Source organism: Anolis sagrei, chromosome 1 (genome assembly GCF_037176765.1).
Source record: "Anolis sagrei isolate rAnoSag1 chromosome 1, rAnoSag1.mat, whole genome shotgun sequence".
Taxonomy (NCBI): Eukaryota; Metazoa; Chordata; class Lepidosauria; order Squamata; family Dactyloidae; genus Anolis; species Anolis sagrei.
In genome coordinates, this window is record NC_090021.1 from 275,018,597 (window position 1) to 275,043,769 (window position 25,173).

Consider the following 25,173-nt stretch of genomic DNA (forward strand, 5'->3'; position numbering starts at 1 on the left):
AGTTTCTCATCTGGCCTCACCCACTAATTAAAGTGCTTTGTTTTAACCTGCCACTTTTGGATTCTTACTTGTTGAGGTGTCCATGCAAGTATCTTTCTCAGTCTTAGGAAGCTGTTTCTTGATTTAAGACTTTGGCGTGCTGGCTGATATCTGAACAAGGGATGGACTGGACCATTGCCTTGGTCCTTTCATTACTGGCTGCTACATCCCAACAGATGTCAGGTGATGCAATACCAGCGAAACAGTATAATTTTTCCATCGGTGTGGGGTGTAGACATCCTGTGATAATGCGCCATGTCTCATTAAGAGTCACATCCACTGTTTTAATGTGGTGCCATGTATTCCATGCTAGGCATGCGTATTCACCAGCAGAGTAGCAAAGCACAAGGGCAGATATCTTGCAGCAGCAGCCAATAATGAAAGGACCAAGGAAGTGAAATCTCCAGTCCATTCTCTGTTCGGATATCAGCCAGCACGCCAACACCTTAAATCAAGAAATAGCTTCCTAAGATTTACAGAGATACTCGCAGGAACACCTCAGCAGGTGAGAGTCCAAAAGTGACAGGCTTGAACCCAGAACCTCAATCCATAGCTGATACCAAATATGATTCCCTCCTGGGTACACATAAGACTGGGCAGCTTGGAAAGCGCTGAACAGCCTGCACTCTGGCACCACAAGATGCAGAACCAATCCTCAGAAATGGGGCCACAAAGTGGAGTCCACAGCATGCGAGTGTGGAGAAGAGCAGACCACAGACCACTTACTACAATGCGGTCTGAGCCCTACCACATGCACAATGGAGGACCTCCTTACAACGACACCAGAGGCACTCCAAGTGGCCAGCTTCTGGTCAAAGGAAATCTAGTGTAATGCCAAGGGTTTTAAAACTTTGTTTGTGGTTTTTTATAAGTTATAACTGTATTTTCAATTCCCTTCCAACACGATAAATATATGAATACGCAGCAGCAGCAGCTGCTCCTGCTGCTGCTGCTTCTGCTGCTGCTCCTGCTTCTTCTGCTGCTGCTCCTGCTTCTTCTGCTGCTGCTGCTTCCGCTCCTGCTTCTTCTGGTGCTGCTTCTGCTTCTTCTTCTGCTGCTCCTGCTTCTTCTGGTGCTGCTGCTTCCGCTCCTGCTTCTTCTGGTGCTGCTTCTGCTTCTTCTTCTGCTGCTCCTGCTTCTTCTGGTGCTGCTTCTGCTTCTTCTGCTGCTGCTGCTTCCGCTCCTGCTTCTTCTGGTGCTGGTTCCGCTTCTTCTTCTGCTGCTCCTGCTTCTTCTGGTGCTGCTTCTGCTTCTTCTGCTGCTGCTGCTTCCGCTCCTGCTTCTTATGGTGCTGCTTCTGCTTCTTCTTCTGCTGCTCCTGCTTCTTCTGGTGCTGCTTCTGCTTCTTCTTCTGCTGCTGCTTCCGCTCCTGCTTCTTCTGGTGCTGCTTCTGCTTCTTCTGCTGCTGCTCCTGCTTCTTCTGGTGCTGCTTCTGCTTCTTCTTCTGCTGCTGCTTCCGCTCCTGTTTCTTCTGGTGCTGCTTCTGCTTCTTCTTCTGCTGCTCCTGCTTCTTCTGGTGCTGCTGCTTCCACTCCTGCTTCTTCTGGTGCTGCTTCTGCTTCTTCTTCTGCTGCTCCTGCTTCTTCTGGTGCTGCTTCTGCTTCTTCTGCTGCTGCTGCTTCCGCTCCTGCTTCTTATGGTGCTGCTTCTGCTTCTTCTTCTGCTGCTGCTGCTGTTTCCACTCCTGCTTCTTCTGGTGCTGCTGCTTCTGCTTCTTCTTCTGGTGCTGCTTTTTCTGGTGCTGCTTCCACTGCTGCTTCTTTTGGTGCTGCTTCTGCTTCTTCTTCTGCTGCTGCTGCTTCTGCTTCTTCTGCTGCTTCTTCTTCTTCTGGTGCTGCTTCTGCTTCTTCTTCTGGTGCTGCTTCTGCTTCTTCTGCTGCTGCTGCTGCTTCTGCTGCTCCTGCTTCTTCTGGTGCTGCCACTGTCCCCGCCAACTCTCCAGCTGCAGCTCGCCCTCCGCGCCGACAGGGGTCGCTGTGGGGCACGCGCGGCCTGCTTCCCCGGCGCCGGATGTTGCGATAAGCCTGCGCGGCTTGACACGGCGCTTCCGTTCGCGGTGGGGGTGGTGAAGGAAAGCTGTTGTCGTTGTCGTCTCTGTTGCTGTCGCTTTCGCAGAAGCCGAGGGTTTGGCAGGCCTGAGCAGGAGGAGGAAGCGCAGCCCTCGCCGCCGCCATGCCCACCGTGGAGGAGCTGTACCGCAACTACGGCATCTTAGCCGACGCCAAGGAGACCGCGGCCGAGGTGGGGAAGGGCGCAGGGCCTGCCGGGTGGCTCAGCCCGGAGCTCCAGGCACCTGGGCCCCGTCTTCGGGCGAGGGGAGTGGGGAAGGAGAACGAGGGAGCAAAAGGCCTTAGCTAGGGGCCTTGCGGACTCGCGATGAAGGGAGCCGGGCTCGGATCCTCTCCCCCATTTAGCCCTGGCAGGCCTCGGTGCCTCTCTGAGGCCTCTGGTTTGCTCAGTGGGAAGTCTGTTTTGCGGGGGGGACTTCTGGAAGCTCTTTCCACGCCTCCCTCGGTTCCCGGGCTCGCTTATGAAGTGTATTCTGCTCTTTCATGTGTTGGGAGCCAAGGTCGACGCTAGATTTTGCATCCAGGGTTATTGGTGTGAATTCTCGACCGCTTCTACAAACGCCCAAAAGAGTTTGGAATTGTATCGCTGCATTTACATTAGAAAGCCTTTTCGCTCTTTGCCAATAATATTTTTTTTTATTCATACCCGCCTCTTCTCATGACTGAAGGCGGGTTACAAAGCAATTAAAATACATAAACACAGCAAAAACGCTACAAATATACAAACTAAAATGTACCTCCATAAAAGTTACACGCCAATATGAAATACATATTAAAACAGACAAAACAAAGATTAAACAAAGGACATGCATTAAAATGCATGTTTATATTTAAAGACTGGGTAGGCCTGCTGGAAGAGACGGGTCTTCACTTGTGCCTTAAATTCTGACAGCTGATCGGTAGCCCCACAGCCTTAATGCTACCCATGAAAAGGTCCTCTGGGTGGTGGTTGCCAGTCAGGTTCTGGCTAATTGGTGTAGCCTCCCCCCAGAGGACCTAAGTGTGTAGGGTGGATTGGGTGGGAGAAGGCAGTCCTTTAGATAACCTGGATCCAAACCATGTTAGGCTTTGAAAGTCAAAACCAACACTTTGTGCTTTGCTTGGAAACTAATTGGCAGGCAGTGGAGTGATTTTAGGATACGTATAATATGCTGACTCTTAGATCTTCCTGTAACCAATCTGGCTGCCATATTTTGAACCAACTAGAATTTCCGAAGACCTCCTGGTGGCACAGTGGGTTAAAGCGCTGAGCTGCTGAGCTAGTTGATTGAAAGGTCGCAGGTTCGATTCCGACAAACTGCGTGAGCTTCCACTGTTAGCTCCAGTTTCTGCCATTCTAGCAGTTTGAAAACATGCAAATGTGAGTAGATCAATAGGTACCACTCCGGTGGGAAGGTAACCGCATTCCATGCAGTCATGCTGGCCACATGACCTTGGAGATGTATATGGACAACGCCGGCTCTTCGGCTTAGAAATGGAGATGAGCACCACACCCCAGAGTTGGACACGACTGGACTTAATGTCAGGGGAAAACCTTTACCTAGAGTTTCCAATCTTGGTACAAGGGTAGCCCAATGTAAAGTGCATTGCAGAAGTCGAACCTTGAGGTTACCAGTGTGTGCATTAGCATCTTCAGGGCCTCCAAATCTAGAAAGGGGTGCAGCTGGTGTAGCAGATGAAGCTGACGGCAGTTCTGACTTATCGCATCTACCTGGACTGACATTTGGAGAGACAGATCCAGGAGTACTCCCAAACTGCAAACACAGTCTTTCAGGGGGAGTGTAACCCTATCTAGAACTAGTTGACAAACCTCCATCCCCAGATGAGGACCTTTGATGGCACGCTCCTCTGTTTTGTCTGGATTCAGTTTTAACTTATTTTTTCTCATCCAGCCCATTATCTCCTCCAGGCATTCATTCAGAGGAGATATGCTATCCTTATCTCAAGCTGTTTTTGAAGGCATGGAGAAATATATTTGGGAGTCATCAGCAAAGGTGTGCATGTTGTAGCCAATGAGAGATCTGCTTGGTTCAAGATGTCTTATTCCTGAATTAAGTGCAATGGCACACTGTCCACAGGAATGCAAGTGTCTAACGGTTTGGACAAAGACTGGGGTTTTCTTCTGGCATGAAAGCCTCTGGTTGAGCTCGGACAAGTCGGCCTTTCTCATCCTCCCGAGAAGGCAGTGGCAAGCCTCTTCTGAACAAATCTTGGCAAGGAAATCCTGTAAGAGGGTTGCCATAATCTACTGTGTGCCTTGCTCATTTTTAAATGCAATACTATGTTATCTGTAGGAATGAAAACCAGCTCTAGGTGCATTTTACATGGCAGAATTTATACCAGCAACAACATAGATGGATCTTTGGATCCCCCCCAAACCCATGTCCTCAACTAACAACTCCCTCTTGGGTAACTTCTTTGCAGATGTGTTCTCAGTGCAATGCCATGTTTTAGATACATACCATGATTTGGTTTGTATCCAAAGCTTCCTAAGGTACATTGAAATTTGACTTATAATTAAATCTTAAATTTAAAAAGTGAATTTCTTTCTGCTGCTGTAAGAAATGGCACACTTCACAATTCTTCCATTTTTGTCTCATCTGTAATATTGGTTTTTGAGGTATGAGCAGTCTATGTACATCCTCATAACATAATACAATACATTACCCTCTGAATTAAGCTTGCAAAGCTTGTATGTAAAATTATAGACTTCACGTAAAGATTATGTTCCATATTTTTCTTTATTAGGCTTCTTTGCACCAGAAAAAAATGATATACATATGTCTCGGATTTATTTAGGTGTGTTACGTAGCAGAAAAATCTTGCTGCCTGGAATCTTCCTGTTGTTTTAGGCTGCTGTTGCTAGAGAAGAGGCTAGAATGTGTCCTTTCATTGAGCCTGTTGCCACCCATGAGGACTCATGCTGCTGAAGTTTCTAGCATTACAAGTTGTGTTAATTTCCAGTCTCCAGAGATATAGTCATAATAGTGAGCTGTAGCAGAAAGAAGTAAAGTGCTTTTGGTGCCTTAAAGGCTACCAAATTAATCTTTGCCACAAGACAAGTTGCTTTAATTTACATTCCTCATGTATTTTAACAAATGTTTTCTGTAACAGTCTCTGGATTATAAGAAGGGCCCCTTTCTTGCATGCATTTATAATCCAGCAGTCTTGGGACAGGTAGCGTAAGACTTAAAGCATGCTTAAAGTATCAATTATTATTTTTAAATCCACAAAAATGAAAACTGCAAGAATTATTTAATTATTTATTAGATTAAATAATATGCCCATCAATTGAAGTGAAGGGGAAAGCAGTTGCATAGTTTGGAGATATGCATCTCTGGGTGTTTATATAGCACATGGAGGATGGTGGTCTTTTAATTTTGAAGGGGGGCTGTAAATAGAGAAACACTATTTCTCGATGACACACCTCATTGTTCATAAGCCAATACCTTGAATTGTGCCAAGTATGGATGCTAGAGCCCTGGATTGTTATGCATTTCAAATGTCATTTCTATGAAATATGACATTATTCAGCACCACCTGGACCTCAGATAACCCAGAGTTGGGTTGCATTGAAATATGTAGTACTGCCCATTTCTACATGGAAAAGGTTTTGATTTTTCTCAAATTTGTTGCCTTAGAGGGTATTGATTACCCAGATCCCTTGTGAATTTGTGTCATTTGGGGGATCATGTTTTATACGCCTCTTATCTGAAATTCTGAATCTGAAAAAAACTCCCAAAATCTAAAATTGACCATATGAGTGACTGATGCTTCTGATATTTTGATATGAGCAAGCTTTGTTTCATGCACTCATTTAAAAATATAGTATAAAATTACTGCCAGGCTATGCATATAAGGTGTATATGAAATATAAAAGGATTTCATGTTTAAACTTGGGACCCATCTCCAAGATATCTCCTTATATACATATATGTAAGTACAGATGTTCAGATACTTCCAGTCTAAGCATAATGGATACCAAATCCATATTAACAACTACAAATATGTTCTTTACAGTCAGGCATTATTATTAGTTTCATTCATCCTTATAGCTATATTCTGAGTTTTCAGTGGTGACTTAAACATTCTGCATCCTTAAACTATATAAAGCAAATAACATATGTTTTCTCTTCTAGCACAAAGATGCCTATCAAGTGATTTTGGATGGTGTCAAGGGAGGTGCCAAAGAGAAGAGATTAGCAGCACAGTTTATTCCAAAGTTCTTCAAACATTTTCCTGAGCTGGCAGATTCAGCTATAAATGCCCAATTGGACCTTTGTGAGGATGAAGATGTTTCTGTAAGTGCCCTTTTTCTTTCTCGTCAGTTGCTATACAAGGGCTTAACACTTGTATCCCATTCCTTCTTTGATTTAATGCTTTTTCCCATCTGAAAATATTAAAATTAAAAACATTCTTCATACAAAAGTCTTAAATCAGTAGCAGGAGTAGCAGCTATGGCATCTATCATATTCCTGTTGCATTGTCATATTTCACAATGAATATCTTTTATTTGAACTAATGTCTCTCTGTGGAACCACATTTTTCTCCCCTGCCCACACATATAAGGTGCTAAGAGTAGAAATGACCACCCAAACACTGTGTAAATCACCCAATTACTTTTGGTGACATTTTCCTTGAGGTCTTGAAAATCTGCAGCTTTTATGACCTTAATGAAAAAGAGTGCACTAAGAAGGATTTTGAAAATCCTTACATGAGTAGCAGAGTTATTTTTTGCTCTTTATGTGAATTAAGCATATAGTAAATGAGTAGTACTGATATATAACTCATACATTGCGTTTAGCTAAAAAGACAGATGTGACTCCCCCATCTGTTTTTTCAGAATATCATACAGCAAGAATAATATTTAATTCATTTCTTTAGTTGTTGAATAAGTGTGTGTGTGCTTTATTGTGTTTACAGATCCGACGACAAGCAATTAAGGAATTACCCCAATTTGCTACAGGTGACAATCTTCCAAGGGTAGCTGACATCCTCACTCAGCTTCTGCAATCAGGTAGAAAAATTGGTGCTTGCATTTGTACTCAGTTTGAAAGTTATAATCAAAGCAAAGATAAATATTGATTGCTCTGGGTGCCCTTGTCGCTTTAATCTACTTCTGTTTTCTTTGCCAGCATGCATTTTAAAAGACTTTATGTCCTTCATTTTTACCTGATCCCTTTTTCTTGGCCATTTGTGTCGTGTGCTGTGATGGTCATTTATTAGATGGCCCTAATATTTAGTATTAGGGACAAGATTAATGATCACCAATTTATATCATCTGAGAACTGTTGGTGACAGTTCTGGTTCTTAACTATCCTTAAATAACATTTCAAAGGTGTAGCTAATGTGGCCCTGGACATGTACTTGCAGAGCTTTTAACTATAGGACAGCATTTGTGTTTGCTTGTGTTAAAGTGCTGACTTTGCCTTGTTAAAGTTTGGGACAACTAGGTCTTATTCACATTTCTCCCTATGGATGGAAGAAATTGAATCTTTTGGCCATGTTGTCTTCAGTTTCTTTAAAAGAAACATGGAAAATGGTTTATTTCTTCTTTGTTAAGAACATTATTTAAAACCCACTAAAAGATGGTATCTTTATGATTAGGGGTTATTATAGCCATATAGCTTCCTCTGAGAGTAAGAGAGTATGAATTACGCAAGGTCACCAAATAGTTTTCCATTGCCAAGTAGTAATTCAAAGCCCAGTCTCCCAATATCGTGGTCCAACCCTCAAACCAGAAGACCACACTGGCTCTCAATAATAAGATAAGAATAATTTAATACCTCATTTTCATGATTACAGAAATGAGAACAGACATTCAGCCCAGAATATTCTGATTTAGCTGTATTTGGTTTTGTTTTAGATATAAAGATTTTTGATTCTTTGTTTTCTTCTTCTTTTCCCTAGATGATTCTGCAGAATTCAACTTGGTAAACAATGCTTTGCTAAGCATATTTAAGATGGATGCTAAAGGTAAAGCAGTCATTTTTACCCTGACATATTTTATAATGTTAGCGTTTTATATACTTTTAGTTGTGAAAAAATACATAATTTAGGGTCTTTAAGAGGATACAGAGAAAATATGTTTAGCAATGCAAACAATAAATGGATAATATTTAAATGAATAAATGATAACGGTTCAGTGGTGCAACCAGTATTGGAGAGTATAATGCAGATCTGTTGGAATCAATTGGATTTTTCTACTGTGTTGTATTGGACTGGAAAAGAAATAATATGTTGTTAATTTATTTAAGGAACATTGGGTGGCTTATTCAGTCAAATACTCCAAGGCGAAGATATTGTGCGAGAAAGAGCAATCAAATTCCTCTCCACAAAACTCAAAACATTACCTGAAGAAGTGTTAACAAAAGAAGTAGAAGAGCTCATACTGACAGAATCAAAGAAGGTAAGCATATTAATTTAGTTAAATTATAGAGGGAATTTTGTGCCAGTCTATTATGGATTTGTGTTTATAATTAGGATTATAAACTGCAAAATTAAAGGAGGTGTTGTAATAAAGACAACTGCTACTGACAACAACCATTCACAAAAAAATGATTGTAGATGATAGCACAGGTTTATGGCAGTAGACCAATTTGTACATGTCATGTGATGAGAAAACTGGTCAATGTCCAATGGCATGTGAATGAATCTACACTTAGTATAATTTTTTGTTTGCTCCTCTTCCCATTTTCCCCAATGGGTGTAGAGAACCACTCAGCTCTCTGAAGAAGATTTTGAGAACATGCAGAGAACAGTGGAGAAGAAAAACATCTTTCTCTCATCATTCCACTTATATGATGTGTTCATTCATCAAGCTTAATTGGATACCAATCAATATTTAAATTTGAACAAAAGACAATAAAATTGAAACAGTTCATGAGCTGCAGTTTAGTGGCTTTATGCTTCAGTCTTCCTCTGATGCTCTTTTGTTCAATGACAGCATTATCAAATTTGGCTCTTGATTTAAAAGAAATCTGGTGACTTTGATTATTCCTTTTGAGATGTTTTAGCTCAAGTCCTTGGTATGATTTCATGAATGGATTTCATGAATGGGAGTAGAGGTGGAGTGGTAGAAAGTGTGTGTTACTTAATACTACTGAGTCACTTATGGCTGGATGCAGAACCTGATTGATTTTTCCCAGTGATCCTCAATGATATATAGAAAAAATGTTTTCCATTCATTCAAGCCGCTCTGAGTCCCCTTTGAGGTTGAGATAGAGTGGGATAAAAATGCAGCAAATAAATAAATTAAATAGTTCTAATAAACATATTGTAATTATGGTCACATTTGTATTTGCTACTACTTTGTGTAATGCAACTTGAACATTGTTATGTTGCAGCAGTAGGATGTTTGGATAGCCATTCTCTGTTTCTAAAGCATGCTTTCTTACCCTGACTTAATTCCATTATGGTCAATTAAACTGCCTTGAGTGTTTTTCTTGACAGAAAGTGGGATATAAAAAAAGATTATTTCAATTTATAAGAACAATCAGGCTCAATGTGATATATGATAATAAACGACTGGAATGGACATAGGTACCAATATTCAAATCTCTGCGCAGAAATCACCTTGGTAGAAATTGTTCTGAACCAAAATCTTAAGGAAGTTTTGGGCTGAAGTAAATAGCAGTTTGTATGCTGAAATTCACTTTAAAAATAAATTAATTTTCATATATAAGGGGGAAAATATACAATTTTTTCTACTCATTTCCATTAGTGTGATTACACAATATTTTCAATTTCCCCTTCTTTGTTTTTGTTTCTTTAGGTTCTTGAGGATGTAACTGGTGAAGAGTTTGTTTTATTCATGAAAATACTATCTGGATTAAAAAGCCTGCAGACAGTGAGTGGGCGGCAGCAGCTAGTTGAACTAGTGGCTGAACAAGCTGACCTTGAACAGACCTTCAATCCATCTGACCCTGATTGTGTGGACAGACTTTTGCAGTGTACCCGTCAAGCTGTCCCACTATTCTCAGTAAGTATATACCTATAACTTATGTACCCGGTGTTGCCCAAGTATCCATTTTCTAATGCTATTTATTAGAAATACTCACTGTTAGCTTTACAATTTTATTAATGGTCCCATTAGGAAATGTATACCTTGGCAACACCTAGTACCTAAGCTAGTCTCAATAAAAATAGCCAAGCATTTGTTATTCCTTTTCCCTGTTATTTTAGAACATTTAAAATGTTGCAGTCTTGTTGGTTAAGTAGAAGTGGTACAACTATACTAAAAGTTCTGGTTCTTACTTATATTGGAACAAGATAAGGATATCAAGATTTTCCAAAGGGTATATATTTTGTTTCATATCATAGCAAAGACAATAAAAATTCTTGTGACATGATAGAGATAACATATAATTTCATGGACCAGAGTAATCAAGCCTGTTAGAAGGTTCTTTTACTATTAGAGTAAGGGCTCACTTTTTCCTGATATTAATATAAATATTTTCAAGCAGTTCTCAAAGATGAAGGTTATATTTATCCTCATTTGTGCAACTCTTTGTTCAGGAAACTCAGATATTAGGAAAGTACCAATAAACAGGTGTTTTATATCTGCTCACATGTACACATGTCCATGGGAGGAATTGTTTTATCATTTAATAATAGTGTACCCAGTCTCTTCCAAATATAAGTATGCCTGTGTATTAATAACCTGCACATCTGAAGTGATTTGATCAATTGTGTAGGCGAACGACTGACTGAAAATACTATAGCTGCATTTATATAATACTCTTGTTTGTCTGAGAATGTTGTATTCTTAAAGCTTTACTGGTGTTTCTTTCATTAAAAAAATCAGGGGCATGTTTATCTTTGTTAAGATATATCACAAGTTCGTCCAGTTATCAGAATCTCTAATGCTAGCTTCTATTGATTGGATTGAAATTGTGCAAAAAAGCATGGGAAAATTAATTATTTTTAATATCCCACAGAAAAATGTTCACTCCACAAGATTTGTCACTTACTTCTGTGAGCATGTGTTGCCAAATTTGAGTTCTCTGACCACCCCTGTTGAAGGCCTTGATATCCAGTTAGAGGTAAGCTAACTTGAAATGTAATGACTAGAACACTGGTTAACTACACTTCTTACTATGCTAAGTGAATGCAGGAAGCAATTTAATACTATTTTGGATAAGTATTACTATGAAGCTTCCTTATTTCGCTCACTCCTTTTTTATAAAGGGAACGGAATCCCTTCTTTGGTTGTTTTTATACAGAGGTTGGAGGGCTGTCTGTCAGGAATATTTAGATAGCAAGAGGTTGGACCAGATGGTCTTTTTGCTGCCTTGTCTCAAGTTTAGAACCTATTTAAGGCATGGCTATGGAACCAAGCATTCAACTAGTAAATAGTGCAATAAGGATAACAGACTAATGGAATTGACAATTGGACAGATCTGGATTATGTGATTTTTATTGATGTTTTAATAATTAATGTTTAATTATATGGTTTTAATTGAATTTGTTTATTTTTATATGTATTGGCATCAAATTGCTGCATGCTGTAAGGACGCCCTGTATCCCCTTTTAGGGTGAGAAGAGCGGGGTATAAATATGTGAAATAAATATTTAAGAGATACAGGTCCTATCTATCTTTTAAAAAATTGCAATCTTCCAAAAATGTTATATCCAGTAACAAGCCAATTCTCTTTTTGTTTTCCTTTTAGAATCCACTCTATATTAAAACTATTTAGAAAGTTGCAATTTCTAATTTTCCAAAAATGGTCTTTGTGTTTTTCCCCCATCTCCAGGTACTGAAACTGCTTGCTGAGATGAGTTCCTTCTGTGGTGACATGGAAAAGCTGGAATCAAATTTAAAAAAGCTTTTTGATAAATTATTGGTAAGAAGATTGTTAGCTTAAATGATATAAATCCGACATCATTGCAGCTTAGATTGTGTGTTTAGTATTTCAGCAATTGAACAGTGCCTACTATGACTGAAATAAATTGAAAGTGAACTTAGATGTGTCATATAATATAATTGTTTTACTGATATTATATAGCAGATCTTCTCTGTATTTAATAACAAAACATGTTAGGATTCATAGGCTTTGGTCTTCTGAGAATAGCAAAACAGATATATGTTGAATGGCAGCTTAGAGATGATAAAATGTGTGGGGTTTTTTTACTTTCATATTGAACTGCAATGCTTCACATACTGTGGCTGAGTAGGTAAATTGTGTTTCACTCAAATTGTTGTTAGACAGCAGCTGCTATTGCCTTAGTCGGTGCTATTGTGAACCTGATCTTTCAGGGGAAGAGCAACCCCTTTCATAAAAGCTTGTGATCCCAATCCCAAATTGATCTTCCTATCTACCAGCAGCCTTTCTGTTTTGTCTAGATTAGGCCTCAGTCTCTTTATCCAACCCCAGTCCTTTACTGCATCAAGATAGCAGTTAGGCACTTCTACAGCCTCCTCTGCATCAATTAAACAGAAAATATAGATCTGGGTATCATCATGATGCTGATAGCACCTGACTTCAAAGCATATGGATATAAGAATCACCTGTTTGTTTTTTACAGGAGTACATGCCTCTTCCTCCAGAAGAAGCAGAGAATGGGGAGAATGCTGGCAGTGAAGAACCCAAACTGCAGTTCAGCTATGTGGAATGCTTATTATACAGCTTTCATCAATTGGGACGAAAGCTTCCAGACTTCCTGACTGCAAAGCTGAACACAGAGAAAGTGAAAGATTTTAAAATCAGGTTGTGTGTTTTTTTTAAATGAAGTAATTACTCCTGGCCAGATTTCAACTGAATAGCACTAACCGAAGTATAGCTACAGAATTGTGCTCTTTTTCCTCTGAAGGCTAATAGGTAAACTAATTTCATTAGAGGAGGAGAGAGAATTTTCTTTCCCATTTTTCTAATGGGTCAAAAGTCGGTTGGTTAAATGTTGGCAACAGGCACCTTTTTTATTCTACTTTTAAGAAATTTCACCTTGATTTCAGTGCATGTTTTTACATAACTTAATATCCAACTGCTTTTGTTAGGTTACAGTATTTTGCCAGAGGACTGCAAGTTTACATCCGTCAACTTCGTTTGGCACTCCAAGGCAAGACAGGAGAAGCATTAAAGACAGAAGAGGTATGATATTATCACACATTTAAAATACAGGAGGAATTGGTACAAAACTTAGTTCCATTCATGTATACAACACCTCTACCATAAAAAAATATAATTTATCTCTCGTTCTCTGACTCTCAAGTTTTCATAGTGCATTGGGCTTTCATTAGTGTAATAAACGCTGTCTGAAAATTGGCCTGTTCTGAAACTGACTTGTTGTAACCAAATCTCACTGATCAATATAACATGACAAAAATTAAAGAAACTGGAGATAACACTGTTGAACATCCTGGCAGATTTGGGAGTGTGAAAGTAGGTGCTGCACCGATTCTTTCTCGGAGCACATAACAAGCTAAGGCAAGCTAGAGATCGATCTCTGATGTGTACAAGTAGGTTTAACCCACAAGTACAGTTTCAGTATAATTGATTTTTGTTCTAGCAGTTATCAGCAAACCATTTTAGAATGATATGTAAACCAACGGATGTCTTCATTACAATATATTATTATTATTATTATTACTACTACAGTATACTCACCCTATGTGTGTATTAAGTTAATAATGCTTAGTTCATAATCAAACTTGGTTCATATCTATATTGGGTGGAGTGCCTTGGATCCCCTGTCCCATTTGAAAATCTGTTTGGAGAAGGAATTTGAGATGAATTTCTAAAGTATACAGAAGGAAGAGTGGCAAAATTCTGAAATGCTCCCTCCAGCCATAAGTGCCTGCATAGGTTTAGAGTTGTGATTGGATGCATGATAGCCAGTTGTTTTAATTGCTGTTTTAAATCCCGTTTTAATTGTATTTATGTGATTGTTTTATGTGTAATGATTTAATGTTAATGTATTTATAGTTATGTTTATGTTTTGATATGACATCGAATTGTGCCAAGCTGTCACCTGCTCTGAGTTCCCCCTCTTGAGGGTGAGATAGGGCGGGATAGAAATACAATAAATAAATAAACATGCAGAAAATGCCACCCTGCTCTCTTTCTTCAGCACAGGTCTTTTGTTATGTCCATGTTTCTTCATCCTAGAGAACTCCTGTTTACAGAAGGGTCCCTCCCAGGACATCTAGACAATGAGATTAATTGAATATGAATGGCATGTATCTGGTATTTTTAGAAATCCATTTCTGTTTTGTTGGAAATAGGAAAAAAGTGCATTGCTTACATCACTTCAAAAAATTGAAAAGAACAACTTTGAAAGTAGCAAGAACTGAATTACATAGTCTTTAAGGCAGTGTCTCAGGATATACAAAAACAAAATCCTGAATTATAAACTGTTATGGATTTATACAATTTGGGGGGATAACCTGTAGTTGCTTCTTAGGGGAGGCCTACAAATATATTAAATATCGCTTTTAAAAGAGTTTAACTTGAAAAATAAACAATATTTTTCTTTTTGCAGAACAAAATTAAAGTGGTTGCACTGAAAATTACTAATAACATCAATGTTTTAATCAAGGTGAGTTACCTCTATTTTTGATAGTACGTCTTGTGGCAGTAGTTCTAAAACAAGTTTTATTATTTTCTTAATCTTTATCTAGTGCTTAGCAGACTACAGATGATAGGGCGAACAAGCAAAGTTTCTAAAAAGGATAAATTCCAGCTTGTTTCTTTTTAAATATGTTATTTCTGGGAAATCTTGTTTTATGGTTCCAAGAAATTTGTTTTCAGGAAATGTGAAAAACTTACAACTATATTTTTTCAAATGTATTAAATCCTTCTAATTTATACTCAGTTTTGACAGAAAATATAATCCTCTCATTTTATCTTTAGGATCTCTTCCATATCCCTCCTTCATACAAAAGTACAGTTACACTCTCTTGGAAACCTGTACAGAAAGCTGAAGCTGGGTAAGTAGGGAAGTGCTTTTGAACTATATCTATAATTGTTTATTCTGACCATTCCATTGAATCTTGTTTAATGTCATGTTAGGCTTCATTGTCAAGGTAACTAAAAAGCAGCATGTTGAAATTGTTAGGGTGAAATGGATACCAGTGTCCAAATCCACTCATGCTGTGTCTTTACCTTGGCAGTCTAAATACAGTAGTTCAGCAGAACAAGAGGCAAAATACAATATTTCATATTTACTAATGCACTTCAGCAAAATAAATAATTCTTACCTCATCAATACTATCAGTTGCCTCTGGCTCTATATTGATTTGCTTCCACTCTTTCAAAATGTCTTCAGTCTGTTTATTCACTTTAATTTGACCATTTAAGCTGACTCAGCAACGTTAGCAATCTATTCTTTCATTTGGTGCCTTAGTCCATTTCCAAGTTTGAGCAAACAATATTCTTGCTGTTGTTGTTTACTAATACAGTGCCATGAAATGTACATGTTGCTTTCCAGTAGAACAAGTGAAAATAATGGGTTTGTGATCATTATTTTATTATTTTTATCGTTTTCTCTCAAGGCAAAAAAGAGCCAGTGAAGACACCACTTCAGACTTGCCCGCAAAGAAGGCTCCAGCAGGACCAAAAAGGGATGCCAGACAGATTTATAATCCACCCAGTGGAAAATACAGCAGCAATTTGGGCAACTTTTCTTATGGTGCGTTTTAATAGATGTCTTGTTTGGAACAGGAAGAAGATCTTAAAGATTACTCATTGTCATACAATATCAATTGCCAGGCTATTCCTTGAATGTATTGTTGAAGGCTTTCATGGCCGGAATCACTGGGTTGTTGTAGGTTTTTCCAGGCTATATGGCCATGTTCTAGAGGCATTTTCTCCTGACGTTTCGCCTGCATCTATGGCAAGCATCCTCAGAGGTAGTGAGGTCTGTTGGAAGTAGGAAAATGGGTTTATATATATCTGTGGAATGACCAGGGTGGGACAAAGGACTTTTGTCTGCTGGAGCTAGGTGTGAATGTTTCAACTGACCACCTTGATTAGCATTTAATAGCTCCTTGAATATTTTTTTTAACTTATATCCATATTGTTGATTTGCATTTTCTACCTCCCTTGCTAATTTTTCATAGTATTGCCAGATTATGACTTTTCTATAAATGTCCAATAATGGTAAGTCTTTCTTCAGTCACTTCAGAATTTACTTTTAGATTCGTCTAGTGCAGTTCTTACCTTAAATTTTATTCACATCACCTTAAGAAAAGACAAATATGATAAGAAACAGAATATTTGGATACCCTGAAATATATTTCTGGATATTGCAGCTTAGCTCTGCCTGAAATAAGCTTTCTTGTGCTCGTATTCTGTCTGCTATATATCCCTTAGTATGAAATCCTCATAAGTGAAGATGGTGGAAGGATGGTGTTCTACTGTCTAATGAAAGCCCGTTTTCCCAGTGTTTTGAGAAATGCTTCCTTTTTTCTTAGGCATTTTCATTGAATGCTCTCTAGGGTTTCTCTCTCTCTCTCTCTCTCTCTCTTTGTACCATAGCACAAAGCAAACTGACTCAATTTTTATCCACTTTTAGCTGACTTATTTATTATTTATTTATTTATTTGATGCATTTATTAACCGCCATTCTCAGCCCTTTAGGGCGACTCATGGCGGTGTACACACATATAAAGGACAGTTTACAAGAAGGCAATTACAACAACATATAAACTACATAACAATTACAAAACTACACTAAAAATCCGCTTCGTCTCATAGTGGAATCATAACCAATCTCATATTCCTTGTTCCATTCCAGTCATCTTTACCACATTGTTATAGCACTTAATTAAATGCCTTCTCGAACAGCCATGTCTTGAGGCTTTTTCGGAAGGACATGAGGGAGGGCGCCTGTCTGATGTCTGCAGGGAGAGTGTTCCACAGCCGGTGGGCCACCACCGAGAAGGCCCTCTCCCTCGTCCCCGCCAGACGTGCCTGTGAGGCAAGCGGGATCGAGAGAAGGGCCTCCCCAGACGATCTCAAGGTCCTTGTGGGCTCGTAGGCCAAGATGCGGTCCGAAAGGTATTTTGGGCCGGAACCGTTTAGGGCTTTGTAGGCCAAAACCAGCACCTTAAATTGGGTCCGGTAGCAAATCGGCAGCCAATGGAGCTGGGACAACAAGGGCGTTGTATGCTCCCTGCCCCCCGCTCCAGTTAGTAACATGGCTGCCGCGCGCTGAACCAGCTGAAGCTTCCGGGCCGTCTTCAAGGGCAGCCCCACGTAGAGAGCGTTGCAGTAGTCAAGGCGGGATGTGACCAGAGCGTGTACCACCGTGGCCAAGTCAGACTTCCCGAGATACGGGCGCAGCTGGCGCACGAGCCTGAGCTGTGCAAATGCTCCCCTGGTCACCGCTGACACCTGGGGATCCAGGCTCAACGATGAGTCCAAGGTCACACCCAAGCTGCGAACCTGCGCCTTCAAGGGGAGTGCGACCCCATCCAGCACAGGCTGTAACCCTATACCCCGTTCGGCCTTGCGACTGACCAGGAGTACCTCTGTCTTGTCTGGATTTAATTTCAGTTTGTTCGCCCTCATCCAGACCGTTACAGCGGCCAGGCACCGGTTCAGGACCTCGACAGCCTCCTTAGTAGCAGGTGGGAAGGAGTGACAGAGTTGGACATCATCTGCGTACAGATGACACCGCACCCCGAAACTCTGGATGATCTCACCCAGCGGCTTCATGTAGATATTAAACAGCATGGGGGACAGTATGGAACCCTGTGGAACCCCACAAGTCAAAGGTTGTGGTGTAGAACAGGAGTCCCCCAATAACACCTTCTGGGTGCGGCCCTCCAGGAATGACTGGAGCCACTGCAAAGCAATGCCCCCAAGGCCCATTTCCGCAAGGCGCCCCAGAAGGATACCGTGGACGACGGTATCGAAGGCCGCTGAGAGGTCCAGGAGCACCAACAGGGACACACTCCCCCTGTCTAGCTCCCGGCGCAGATCATCCACTAAGGCGACCAAGACCGTCTCGGTACCATGTCCCGGTCTGAAACCAGACTGTGCCGGATCCAGATAATCCGTGTCTCTCAAGAATACCTGGAGTTGTGAGGCCACCACGCTTTCCATGACTTTGCCCAAGAAGGGGAGATTGGAAACAGGCCGAAAGTTGTCCAATTTAGTGGGGTCCAGTGATGGTTTCTTCAACAGCGGCTTTATAATAGCCTGTTTTAGGCTCGCTGGAATCTTGCCTTCCCGAAGGGAGGCATTCACCACCACTGTTACCCACTCAGCCAATCCCCCTCTGGCCTCCCTTAGAAGCCAGGATGGGCAGGGGTCTAGGATGGACGTGGTGGTCCTCATTCCTCCAAGTATCTTGTCCACATCCTCGGGTTTCACAAACTGAAAAGAATCCATCAAGATAGGACAAGCAGGTGCTCTTGTTACATCCTCGAAGACTGCATTTAACGGGGCGTCCAGCTCAGAACGGATCAAGGCGACTTTGTCTGCAAAGAACCGAGCAAATGCTTCACAGCGCGTGACCGAATTGTCAGGGCTCCCGCCTGAGGTGGCGGGAGTTAAAAGACCTCTGACAATCCGAAACAACTCCGCCGGACGGTTCTTTGCAGACGCAATAGTGGCCGCAAAGAAGGTTTTCTTTGCGGCCTTTATTGCCGCGGCATATGCCCTAAGAAAGGACACAAACCGTGCTCGATTTGACTCGCTCGGATCTGAGCGCCACACGCTCTCTAGTTCCCTCTTCCTTCGCTTCATCACTGCCAGCTCCTCAGTAAACCAAGGGGCTGGTTTAGCTCGGCTACTTGAGAGGGGACGTTCCGGAGCAATCATGTCAATAGCCCTGGCCATCTCCCCATTCCAGAGAGCGACCAAGGCTTCGACATGGTCACCTACCGAGGTGGCGGGAAAATCCCCAAGAGCCGTCAGGAATCCATTCGGATCCATAAGCCTCCTGGGGCGGACCATCTTAATGGGTCCTCCACCTTTGCAGAGGTTAGGGGGCGCAGTGAGCCTAAATCTGATCAGGAAGTGGTCGGTCCATGGCAACGGAGAGATGGACAACTCCTCCACACCGCCACCCTGTTCCCATCCCTGGCAGAAAACCAAGTCCAATGTGTGTCCAGCACTGGGTGGGGCCAGATATTTGTTGGGACAGCCCCATGGTTGCCATGGCAGACATGAAGTCCTGAGCCGCACCTGTGAGGGTCGCCTCGGCATGGATATTGAAGTCTCCCAGCACAAGGAGCTGTTGAGACTCCAACGCCAGGCTCGAGACCACCCCCGCTAGCTCAGGTAGGGAGACTGTAGTGCAGCGAGGTGGACGGTACACTAGCAGAATCCCTATTCTGTCCCGGTCACCCACCCTCAGGTAGACGCATTCAAAATTTGTGGTCTGCGGGATGGGGCACCTGGTCAGATGGATGGAATCTCTATAGACCACTGCGACCCCGCCTCCCCGCCCTCCGGATCTCGGTTGGTGCTGCACGGAGAAGCCTGGAGGACAAAGCTGGGTCAGATTTACTCCTCCAGCTTCATCCAGCCAGGTCTCCGTGATGCACGCCAGATCTGCCCGCTCGTCCAGGATTAGGTCCTGGATCCAGGTCGTTTTTCCGGTGACAGATCTGGCATTCAACAGCACCACCTTCAGTCCAGAGGGTCCGCTCACCTGGTTACACCAATTTACCTTAGGAGACCGATTTGGAATTGTTAATGTGGATAAATGGTCCGAATTTAGCCGAATTTGAGGTCTCCTTTTCCCGCATCTCCTCCTTCCCACCACGACCTCTATGGGGGCCCCTCGGCTAGTGGAACACCTCCCCTCCTCTGTGCCGCAGTTCATGACCAAGGTCTTAGTCTCCGGTTCACCAGCTGTTTGGAATGTTGGCGTTTTTTCTTGCCAGTTGCTTTGGTTTTCTTTATCCCCCCTCCCCTCCTCATTGTTCTTCACAGGCTCCAGCCCACTTCCTCCCCTGCCCCTTTCACCAGTCAATGGTATCAGGGACAGTATACATAGATATCTTAGAGACTAACAAAAGAATTGATTTAAATTATTGAATTCAGATAAAATGAAAAAACATTAGACAAGTCACTAGGAGCGAGTACAACTTTCTACCCTTCATCTTTTTAATAAAGAAAAATTGCTAGACAGTATGCAGCTTCTTCTTTTAGAAAGACCAAATATTTCTTGTTATGGTTGCAAAAAAATATTACTGACATACAAATGTAGCTCTTATGTGTCATTAATGCCATCAGTTTTATTTTGGGAAACATATTAGCCAGATTTTAAGGATTTTATTAGTATGCAACAGCAATTAAATGTTATATCAGAGTTTTGATGTAACAATTTTTGAGTGGCAAGAGTACAAGATGCAGAGTTGTTATTACTATTGCTGTTACTATTACCATGTCCTATATTTTTCTCAATTCAGGACATAAAGTGGCTTACAACAGTTAAAAGAAACATAGTTAAATGTTCACAGCACACAAAAGTTGAAGAGTAACTAAACTATCAAAAATTAAAATGATCAGTTCTCTGTGTTGGAAGCTGATCTGATTCTTATTAGAGTCATTCCACATACTGTATTTCTTCAATTCTAAGACATACTTTCTCCCTCTATAAATGCTTCAAAAATGGGGTACAACTTAGAATTGCAGGTGTACCTTATTTATTGTTGTTGGTAGTTGTGGTAATACTGAAATTAGGGTGTCTTACAGTTGAAGAAAAATGTTAATTATGTCCTTATGTATATTACATGGAGAAATTTTAGAATATGAATAATTATAATAATACTTTATTTGTATCCCACCACCATCTCCCCAAAGGGACTCGGGGTAGCTGACAGCAAGTACTCAATAGTGCAACAAAATACGGAAATGTAAACATTAATAATAATAAAATTTACCCAATTGTACTTAAAACAGCAATAAAACCCCTATTAATGTAAAATATACTATAAAACCCAGCAAGCTACAAAAATAGTGGTTGTGTATAATATCAGTCCCCGTAAAGTACAGAAGTGAAGCATTCAGTAAGTCCTCGAACATAGTGATTATGGCCATAATCCCGAAATATGAGTTCTTCCTGCCAAATGTATTGGATTTTTTTTTTCGATTTTGGTTTAATTTGTTTTTCAAAGGACAAACTCATGGTGCTTCTTGCTTTACTACATATATTTTAAATATATGCACAATCTGCTTGGGAAACAAACATCTGGTTTCCCTTTGTCTTCAGAGCAAAGAGGTGGCTTCCGTGGTGGAAGAGGGAGAGGATGGGGCGGACGTGGAAATCGCAGCCGTGGAAGAATCTACTGAAACCAGTGGCACTCAGTGTGGTGAGTGTAGTGGCACTTTTCCAAAGCCACTCAGGCTGAAACATCTTTTAAAGTTTGAAGAGTTGCCTAGAAGGTGCTGCTGTTGAAAAGGACTGCCTTCCACAGAAGACTGATATAAATGTTCTTATACCTTTGTATGTATGATCTACTTTTCTAACGGACTACAAGCTCACCTACAGTGAAGCAACAACTGTATTTTTGGATGTTTAACAGCTGGCATTTTGACTTTATTTTTAAGCATCAGGGTTTATTCAGGAAAAGCATGGGTGTTCCATTGGATGCAGTTTCAGTAGAAATATTACATTCATCTTTAAATGCAGCTAGTACAAAGTGGACTCCATAATGTATAATATTCAGATTCAAAATAATGGAGAGAAGAATTGAATTTCAAATCAGTAGCAGCCTTTCTCCAGACAAAATCGTTTTTGCAATAGATGGAGAAGAGTGGTAATGAGCAGAAGGTCAGTAATAGCATCAATGATGAAAAAAATCCTCAGTTTTCAAAGAATAAAGCATGGATATAAAATACTCTTCTCGTTCCATAAATTTGTTCATTGTAAGGTGAATATGAAAGTGAATTTAAATCCACATCTTGCTCTTCTCCATGTATTGTAATACATTTTTCCAAATAGCTTTTTAGTGTTCTTTAAATGGTTGTGTGCATGCACATACACAAAATACTAAAACTGCTACACATACATCCCCAAGACCAAGTGTGTGATACTATTACAGTTCTTTGGATATGAAATAGGAAAAAACAACTCTCCAACTGTTACTTATCATTTTGCATCAGTTTAGCAGCAGCATTTTTTGAGTTCAGTAGTTGTGACTATAAATATTAAACATGATATTAGACACTTAAAATGACATCTCAGCTGTACATTGTAAAGATTTCAAATACTGTGAAATCTGTGTAATGATGAGATCTTTCAAATGAGCATTTCAGAAATGTTATTTAAAAGAATGTAGTGTGTCCTTTTTCAAAGTTTACCATTTATTTCTTGTTCCTTTTTTTAAAGGAGGGGTGAGCATTATAGAATATTAATTTCAATAATACAGGATAGGGAAAAAAATCCCTACCACTACAGAAATATCTAAAATGGCCCAACTTTCAGCTTTATTTAAATTACTTCCCCTTGTCCATATAGTTTCATTAGAACGTTGGTGGCCATCTTGCACACCAAATCTTTGTAGATAGGGTATTTCAGACATGCCCTCAATATGTAACTATTTGTTTACGAACTGAACAGAAATCTAACCTTTAAAAATGTATAACTACATAGTTCTTGTAAGTAGCAGAAGCTTTGTCTAGTAAAACAAGTTTATGAACAAATTAGTTGAAAAGGGGGTCAGTTCACATTTGCTTTTTATTTTTAAAAAAAAGACAATTCTAAAACTGCCCATAAATAAAGTGATAGAAGGAGAAATAATTCTAACTGAATGGGATTTAATTTCCCCATTAAGCTTTTGCCATAGAAAATGCCCAGTTTAAAATATAATTCAATAGTTTTCTTGTAAATTGATGCATAATGTTTTCTTGTTTTGGCTATTAAGGCCGTTTGAGGGAACTTTCCCTAAGGATGTGTAAGCTTAGTTTTTAAAAGTGTTTAATCAATGTGCATGAATAGCTGTTGGGAAGGGTCCCTTGATCTACAAGTTGACTTCAAATATTTCTACTCACAAATAATGTGCAGATTGTCCATAGAAATAGCTGAATATCATTTTGTGTTGCAGATGCAGTGAATTATTTTGGAGACATCTACTAACTTCTTCCTTTTATTTGTAAATTCCCTTATTCCTCTGCAATAAATCCATTTTGTAATTTTGTTAGTGGCTTGTGATTGGTTTGTTTCTTTTACACAATACTCTGAACATCTATATAATACATGCATTTTAGAATGTGTCCATGTCAGCAGTGCTGGGATGCTCTCATGAGATGATGTGGACGTAAAGAGTGCTCAAATTCACCTATTAAGAGTCTGGTTGTGTAATGGCGTTTTTGTACTGAGTTCACTAGTCGAATGTATTTCTAGTCTGTTGTTTTTGTAGTGATTAGAAAAGGCAAAGCTCATCGAAAGGAAATGTGCAATTTTTTCTTCCTGTGGACTCAAACAGGGCTGTGATTCTTTCTCACTAAATCAACATTGTAGCTGGACATCAAAAATAAAGAATGCAGTCATGTGTACTTAATGAACTGGACATGATGAAAGGGAACTACAATTACCTCCCCTTGTGATAAAAGTGATCATAAGAGCATTGTTTCATCCAGTTAATAATGTCCACAGTGATTAACAGTAGATCCTCAGATTTCAGACAGGAATTTCTTCCAGTCCTGCCTGCACGTTGCAGTGATTGAATAGGAGGCCTTTTAAATAACAAATCTGAGCTATTTATACTTTTTTCTATGTATAAAGAAATGCTTTCTTAACCTGCCTCTGAAACAGCTTTCATGGTTTACTCTCACATTCTGGTTAAATGTATTCATAAATAACAATCATCTGTATTTCACAAAATTGATTTTCAGTTTACTAATCTCACTTTCCATAGTTGTACCTTTTTCAATCAAGATGTTTTACATATGTTTATTTTATTTTTGTTTTGTGCACCTCCCTTTCTCTGAGGGACTCAGAGCGGCAACAATTTCATGCCTTTTGAACCTAGGACAATACAAACTCAAAATAAATCATCTAATAAATCATCTAAATCACACAGAGAGAAATCAAACACATTGAATCACTCCCATTCCTCTTTCCCACCTCATATATAATCAACCAATCAAAACTTTATTACAGTCCAAAGACCCTAACAGCTCAGCAGTAAAAGGTATACAAAGTGTGGACAGATTGCGTTGTTGAAGGCTTTCATGGCTGGAATCACTGGGTTGTTGTGAGTTTTCCAGGCTGTATGACCATGTTCCAGAAGCATTCTCTCCTGACATTTGGCCTGCATCTATGGCAGGCATCCTCAGAGGTTGTGAGGTCTGTTGAAAACTAGGCAAGTGGAGTTTATATATCTGGAATATCCAGAGTGGGAGAAAGAACCCTTGTCTGCACTAAATTTGCTGCCTATTTATTTTAAAAACAGTTATTTCAGTAGTTCACATGCCTAATGAGGAGCCTCCAGTGGCGCAGTGGGTTAAACCCCTGTGCCGGCAGGACTGAAGACCGACAGGTCGCAGGTTCGAATCCAGGGAGAGCGTGGATGAGCTCCCTCTGTCAGCTCCAGCTCCTCACGCGGGGACAAGAGAGAAGCCTCCCATAAGGATGATAAAACATCAAAACATCTGGGCAGACGGCCAATTCTCTCACACCAGAAGTGACTTGCAATTTCTCAAGTCACTCCTGACACGGAAAAAAAAAAACCATGCCTAATACTGTCAAAGTTTAACTTTAGAGAAAAGGATGGGAGAAAGAAAAGTTCACTTTGTTATTTTAGTTCTAAGTAAAACGACTTTTGTCATGTCTAGATTTCAAAAAACATCAATTAAAAATATTATTAAACGTTGAATATTCCAACTCTGTATAAAAAGAGAACAGGGAGAAAGAATCTTGATTTGAAAAGCTTTAATTTGTGGATCTGAGTATCAAAATAATGCACCTGCCAGAATCTCCTTTGCTGGCAGAGTTGAGAATTGTAGTCCAAAAAGTAATTAGATGGGGCCTTATTTCTGCGCGCGCGGCTGCAGCAACAACCACTGAGAGTCTCTCCATTCACAACATCAAGAGACGCGCCACCTCCAATCACCTTCAAGTGAAAGCGGCAGGAAGCTCGCGATTGGTTGCTGCCGCAGCGCGT

General features: G+C 40.3%; 2 protein-coding genes across 2 annotated transcripts; one reads left to right on the forward strand and one right to left on the reverse strand.

Moving 5' to 3' along the window:
* Positions 1 to 925: 925 nt before the first annotated feature.
* On the reverse strand, positions 926 to 2,213 carry LOC137096860 (golgin subfamily A member 6-like protein 24). Its single transcript, XM_067467113.1, has 2 exons — positions 2,025 to 2,213; positions 926 to 1,993 (listed from the first exon to the last, which is right to left on the reverse strand). Exons 1-2 carry the CDS (start codon positions 2,211 to 2,213, stop codon positions 926 to 928), a joined length of 1,257 nt encoding a protein of 418 aa, XP_067323214.1.
* Positions 2,058 to 23,208, forward strand: API5 (apoptosis inhibitor 5). The gene is made up of 14 exons (XM_060764560.2): positions 2,058 to 2,280; positions 6,248 to 6,409; positions 7,032 to 7,125; positions 8,019 to 8,084; positions 8,366 to 8,517; positions 9,883 to 10,089; positions 11,048 to 11,152; positions 11,864 to 11,953; positions 12,636 to 12,817; positions 13,105 to 13,198; positions 14,589 to 14,645; positions 14,960 to 15,036; positions 15,601 to 15,737; positions 21,279 to 23,208. The coding sequence occupies exons 1-14, from the start codon at positions 2,212 to 2,214 to the stop codon at positions 21,356 to 21,358; spliced, it is 1,572 nt and encodes a 523-aa protein (XP_060620543.1). The 5' UTR covers positions 2,058 to 2,211; the 3' UTR covers positions 21,359 to 23,208.
* The last annotated feature ends 1,965 nt before the right edge of the window (positions 23,209 to 25,173 follow it).

Bases quoted from the DNA above. Each gene is read 5' to 3' on its own strand.
- LOC137096860 (XM_067467113.1), bottom strand. From the start codon at position 2,213: ATGGCGGCGGCGAGGGCTGCGCTTCCTCCTCCTGCTCAGGCCTGCCAA. The intron at 1,994-2,024 runs GTGCCCCACAGC...GTCGGCGCGGAG, and splicing joins GCCGGGGAAGCAGGCCGCGC to GGCGAGCTGCAGCTGGAGAG.
- API5 (XM_060764560.2), top strand. From the start codon at position 2,212: ATGCCCACCGTGGAGGAGCTGTACCGCAACTACGGCATCTTAGCCGAC. The intron at 12,818-13,104 runs GTTGTGTGTTTT...TGCTTTTGTTAG, and splicing joins GTGAAAGATTTTAAAATCAG to GTTACAGTATTTTGCCAGAG. The intron at 15,037-15,600 runs GTAAGTAGGGAA...TTTTCTCTCAAG, and splicing joins GTACAGAAAGCTGAAGCTGG to GCAAAAAAGAGCCAGTGAAG.